The 5,625-nt window shown below is 50.7% G+C and overlaps 1 protein-coding gene across 2 annotated transcripts; it reads left to right on the forward strand.

The window, feature by feature from the left end:
- The first annotated feature begins 27 nt into the window (after positions 1-27).
- Positions 28-1,681, forward strand: LOC113940513 (zinc finger protein 239-like). 2 transcript variants are annotated; one of them, XM_027631664.1, is made up of 2 exons: positions 28-79; positions 268-1,672. In XM_027631664.1, the coding sequence occupies exons 1-2, from the start codon at positions 28-30 to the stop codon at positions 1,527-1,529; spliced, it is 1,314 nt and encodes a 437-aa protein (XP_027487465.1). In that variant the 3' UTR covers positions 1,530-1,672. The 2 variants fall into 2 exon arrangements, with proteins under 2 accessions (XP_027487465.1, XP_027487466.1); XM_027631665.1 differs by lacking the exon at positions 28-79 and having other exon boundaries at positions 175-1,312; positions 1,481-1,681.
- The last annotated feature ends 3,944 nt before the right edge of the window (positions 1,682-5,625 follow it).

Genomic DNA, 5,625 nt, shown 5'->3' on the forward strand with positions numbered 1-5,625 from the left:
GATTTGTCCTTCCCAAAGCTTGGGCGGATGGAGGAGGAGGCTGCGAGGAAGAGGAAGATGCCTTGGGCCCCCCAGGCAGGTGAGGAGGAAGTCAGTGGCCCTTTGGGCGGGTGTTGTGCTGGCTCTGTCAGCCGAGCATGGCCCCGGCTGCAGGACAACCCCGCTGCCGCCGCCGTCCTGCCGGGGCCGGAGTTGGGGGGATGTCCTTGGCCTTCCCTGTGGGCCGGAGGCAAATCCCCTCCCTGTCCTTCTTGCTTCCTGCCCCAGGCCCCGAGCTGAGGACGGAGAGCCCGGAGGACAAATCCCCCCGTGAGACCCTGGTGGGAGAGGCCGTTTTGAAGGGCTCCCCGGCGCAGGAAGGCAGCGGGGAGGAAAAGGGCCGGAGATCCCCCCGCAGGAGGGGCTCCAAAGCCATCCCAGGGTGCTCTGAGGAGGAAAGAGCCAGCCTGTGCTGGGAAGGCGGCCGGAGCTTGAGGGGGAACTCTGAGCAGCCTCCCAGCAGGGAGAAGCCCTTCAGGTGCTTGGAATGTGGGAAGAGCTTCAGGCAGAGCTCCAGCCTGATCCGACACCAGCACATCCACACTGGGGAACGGCCCTACCTGTGTAGGGAATGTGGGAAGAGCTTCAACCAAAGCTCCAGCCTCCGCAAACACCAGCGCATCCACACTGGTGAACAGCCCTACATGTGTGGGGAATGTGGGAAGGGTTTCAGGACAAGCACCACCCTCCTCACCCACCAGCACATCCACACTGGGGAACGTCCATACACATGTGGGCAATGTGGGAAGAGCTTCAGTTACTGCTCCAGCCTGATCCGGCACCAGCGCATCCACACCGGGGAACAGCCCCACACGTGTGGGGAATGTGGGAAGAGCTTCAGTCAAAGTTCCTGCCTCCTCACCCACCAACGCATGCACACTGGGGAACAACCCCACACTGGGGAACGGCCCCACACATGTGGGGAGTGTGGGAAGAGCTTCAGGTACAGGTCCAGCCTCCACGTGCACCGTCGCATTCACACCGGGGAACAACCCTACAAGTGTGTGGAGTGTGGGAAAAGCTTCAGGGTCAGCTCCAGCCTCCGCTCCCACCAGCTCATCCATACCGGGGAACGGCCCTTCAAGTGCTTGGAATGTGGGAAGGGGTTTCAGACCAGCTCAGATCTCCTGAAGCACAAGCCAACACACACAGGGGAGTGGGCCTTCCACTGCATCGACTGCGGGAAGGGCTTCAACCAGAACTCCACCCTTGTCACCCACCGACACATCCACACCGGGGAGAGGCCCTACAAGTGTGGGGAGTGTGGGAAGAGGTTTAAACGCAGCTCACATGTCATCCAGCACCAACGGACACACACGGATGAGAGGCCCTTTCGCTGCAGTGACTGCGGGAAGGGCTTCAACCAGAACTCCGCCCTCAAAACCCACCAGCGCATCCACACCGGGGAGAGGCCCGACAAGTGTGGGGAGTGTGGGAAGAGCTTCACCGACAGCTCTGGCTTGACCAAACACCAACGGACCCACTTGTAAGGGAAGCCCTGACTGCAGGAAGAACTTTGGCCACTGCTTCCACCCTGAATGAAGCCCCTGATGGTGAGGCAACCCCTGGAGTCCAGTGACTTTCAGTAGTTTAGTGGAAGTAGACTCTAAAAGCAGCAACCCTCACTCCCTCCCTTACATCCCTTTCCCTGTAGCGCCCTTGTTTACACATTCCTTAACCCTCTTACCCCATTCTATGCTCCCTGTATCATTCCTACCCCCTAATCCAGTAGAAATGTTTAGTCTTTTGTCAAGGCAAGGCCTAGATTGTTGACAGAACAGCGTATCTTGGCCTAAACCACAGAATACGGTCAAGAATTAGGTAACTATGTACCCTTTGTGCTCTGAAGAAGATGAAAATGGGATGAACAGAGGGTCCCAAAATACACCCCAGACCCCTTTTCACGGGGTGGACCTGGGGCGGTTCAGAGTAAAGGCCACAGGGTGGACACATTTGGGATTGGATAGATGGTATTATAAAATGTAACATCTGGGGCACAGGGGGCCGCTCGTCTTGTAACATTTTCTGCCTTGGCAAATAAACCCTTTCTTATCTCACCCCTAATTAACTGCTCCGAGAGATTTTTTTCAGCACGTACATCCCACGGCAACAAGGGACACAGGGAGGTCCCCATTCACGATCCATCCCAGGACCAGTTCTGCCCCTCCCCAGCTCGCATGCCACCTTTGGGATCCCCCCCTCCCCCACTGCCCCCCAGTAACCGGGACTTGGGAGAACTGGGAAGCTTTCCTGGGATCACTGGGAGAAGCTGGGCGGAGGCAGAGTGACAGCAGGAGAGGGGGGGACACACAACCTCCCCAAAATACATGCAGGGATGGGGAGGGGATCCAGGTTGGGCCCGAGGCCCCAGGGAGGGGCTGCAGCTGCCGGCAGCTCAGGAGCTCTGTGGGGAGAGAAAAGGGGGTGACACCGGGTGGGGGGTCCCCGGGGGGGCACAGACGCTCTGGGGGGACACACGACCCCCTGGGACCCCCCTCACCTTCTGGCACAGGTAGAAACTGAGCCCCAGCGCCAGGGAGACGAAGCCCAAGAGGAAGCCCCCGGCCCCTCCTTGGCAGCAATTCCTCAGGCTGATGGAGCCCAGCAGGGCCGGGGCTGCCGGCGGTGTCCGATCCCGGCAGGAAGCGGGGAGGACCTGGTGGTGTCTGATAGAAATAAATCAAGGTAGAGCTCTCTCTTTCTTTCACCCCCTGGGCAGTGACCATCAAGAGGCGTCCCTGCTTCACAGCAGAAGCTCCACACACTTCAACAAAGTCTGTGGAAGAATCTGCTCTATGAAAGTTGGCCCTGGGCTTTTATGCTTATCCACTGATGGATTGCCAGTCACATTTTCCCAAGCCAGTGAGCAGCTGATCTGTCAAACTCTGCTTCCAAAAGCAGGATGTGTGTTGGAAGGTTGGGAAACCAGGCTGGGTTTGGCACCATTCAACACTAAACCAACCCATTGGCACCAGCAGTAACTCCCCACAGAGAGCTTGCAGTGCTTGCATTCTCCCATCAGATTCTTTTCCAGGCAGAACATCCTGCTACAAGGGGTCTGTTACCACCCACCCCAGAAAGGGGAGGGTAACCCAGGTTCTTATTAATAAATCCCTTGGGGTGGATTAGAGTGAAATGACATTGAATAATTGCTGTTTGAAAACATATATAGATAATGTTTATTTTAGCACAATTTTGTTTCCAAGTTAAACAGGTATGTTGCCATTTTGGGTGTTATCATCTCTATCTCTCCTGTACAGCAATATGGCATAAAGAGAACCTTTAGGGAAAATGCATAAGGGAGAGAAAGGAAAGACAGGATAAAGGTAAGGGAGAGTAAGGGAAAGCAAAGCTGAGAGTGGAAAGATGTCTATAGTCACCACCCATGGGGTCCAGAGATGGAACTTGGGAGTTGCAGCTCCAATGTCTGTCAGTTGAAGTGGTGGCCTTGATCCGTTGGGGGTGGGGGAGGGAAGCCCCCACACTCCAAGAAGTTATGAGTTATTATATCCATGGATGGTGTCCTGGGCCATGCCACGAACCCCCAACATCTCCTGGGCCTGCGCAGAGTTCCTGTGAGGGGCCTGGGAAAAGGGTTTTTCCTGCCTTTCAGGATTGGCAGAGGGGGGAATGGGCTTTGATGGGCCATCAGAGGTCTAATGCAAAAGTCCTGCAAGAGCCTGCAAGAGTCCTTTGGCAATCCTAGAGTGCATAAATCATGAACCATTTCAGTCTCTGACACCACCCTGTGATTTATGCATTCAATTATTTGTCTTTTGTTGTTTACTGTGAACCTTCTTTGTGGGCAGTGTCTTTCGTACAGTGAACAGAAAGAGAGAAGAGAAAAGAAAAGCAAGAGAGAGCACAAATCTATTCCCAATGCAATGCAATTCCCCAGAAAAAAACAAACCTTATAGTAAAATAGTAAGCATATGGGACATAACAGGATCTCAATAGCTACAATCAAATTTCCTAACATTAACAAAGTTACAAACATCAGGATTTAATACTGACACAAATCTAATTTTCATTAGTCATTCTCTCCACCCCACGAGTAATCAGGGTATCCTTTAATGCGTGGTGGGTGTGAGGGATTCTATAATAATGTGTCTGTTAGAGGGGCCAATGTGTCTTGAAATTGGACCTGAAATTACACATCAGTTCTTCTGCAAATACATTGAGTTACTTGGGAGTTGGTACAAGGCTTTCTTATATTCTCTTCAGATAACACTTTCTTTTGCTTTGTCTAGATTTAGTTTCATTTGGTAATATTTTGAGAAATTTAGCCAAATATAAAATTTGATGTCTTCTGAGGCAGAGGGTTAATGCATCTAATACATATCTGTATGATTCCAAATATGCATAAATTCTTGTACCAAACCCCAGGTCAAATTTGGTTGAGTTTCTTGTTTCTCAATTGATTGAGACAGAATTATACATATCTAAAAGCTTCTCCCAAGCCAACTTGTTTTTCAATAAAAAGACAAAATAAACTTGGCAAAAATTAAACTAGCAATACATAAAAGGACTTGTCTTACCAGTGAGTTGCTCATGATAAAAACACAAAGAAGTCAACAATAATTAATAAGCTGATCATACAAGCAATTTTGAGACTAGAGGAGACACAAACACAATGTTTGTGATAAGTTTTACATACTGCAAAACTCTTGAGACAAAAATACACACAGACGTGCATATCACAAAGTTATTAAGATAAAAACACAAACACATGCAAACCATCAGCACTGCAAAGAACAGTACAACTCTCCAGTCCTGTTGCTGCTTCGTTTTCTCATGGCATCCTTGTAAACTGATAACAGAAGCAGTTGTGGGGGCAGTTCTCTCTTCTGCCCATTGCAGCAATTGAAAGCTTTATCGCTCTCACGCAGTTTGATCTCATCTGCTGGCAGGTTCCTGCAAAAAGAGGAAATCTGGCCCACTACGGACCCGTTATTAAAAAGAAGGAATTATCTATTTACCCAGCTCCTTTTCTTATCTGGCATGATGCCACTAGGGCAGCAATAATGGAGAAGTCTGGAACATGTTTTCTCCAAAAAACAAATAAACCCAGAGCATGCTGGAGCTCCTTTTTACACCTCAGCATCTTTCTTTGCTCTAGGGTGGCCAAGGTGTCAGAGGGAATACACATTGCTACTTTTTCTGTGGGAATTTGAAGTCTCAGACTTTCCAGGTGGGTGATAGTATTTGTCTGGTCCACTGTGGTGACATCAGCAATCTGAGCAATCAATTCAGCTTTGTTATGTCCAGCAGCTATTTGTGAGCCAGTGTCAGCACCGAGGTAACTCACTGTCAGCTGCCACTGCCCATTAGGTTCATGGACAGGCTCCGCCACCCCTCCCCGGGATAGTTTATCAATCAATCTATCTATCTATCTATCTATCTATCTATCTATCTGTAGGGTTTAGTTTAGAACAATTTTGTCTCCATGTAAAGTAGGTTTGGGGCAGTTTTGGCTCCTGTCCATAGTGATATAAAACCATAAAAATAACACTTCCCCTCTCTGGCTCCAAGCCCAGCCTGTCCCCTCCAGGGCTGGGTGTTCCCCCTCTGCCCTGGGCGGTTCCA

The sequence above is a fragment of the Corapipo altera genome, unplaced genomic scaffold (genome assembly GCF_003945725.1).
Source record: "Corapipo altera isolate COAL_440 unplaced genomic scaffold, ASM394572v1 58485, whole genome shotgun sequence".
In the NCBI taxonomy this organism is placed as follows: domain Eukaryota; kingdom Metazoa; phylum Chordata; class Aves; order Passeriformes; family Pipridae; genus Corapipo; species Corapipo altera.

Bases quoted from the DNA above. Each gene is read 5' to 3' on its own strand.
- LOC113940513 (XM_027631664.1), top strand. From the start codon at position 28: ATGGAGGAGGAGGCTGCGAGGAAGAGGAAGATGCCTTGGGCCCCCCAG. The intron at 80-267 runs GTGAGGAGGAAG...TTCCTGCCCCAG, and splicing joins GCCTTGGGCCCCCCAGGCAG to GCCCCGAGCTGAGGACGGAG.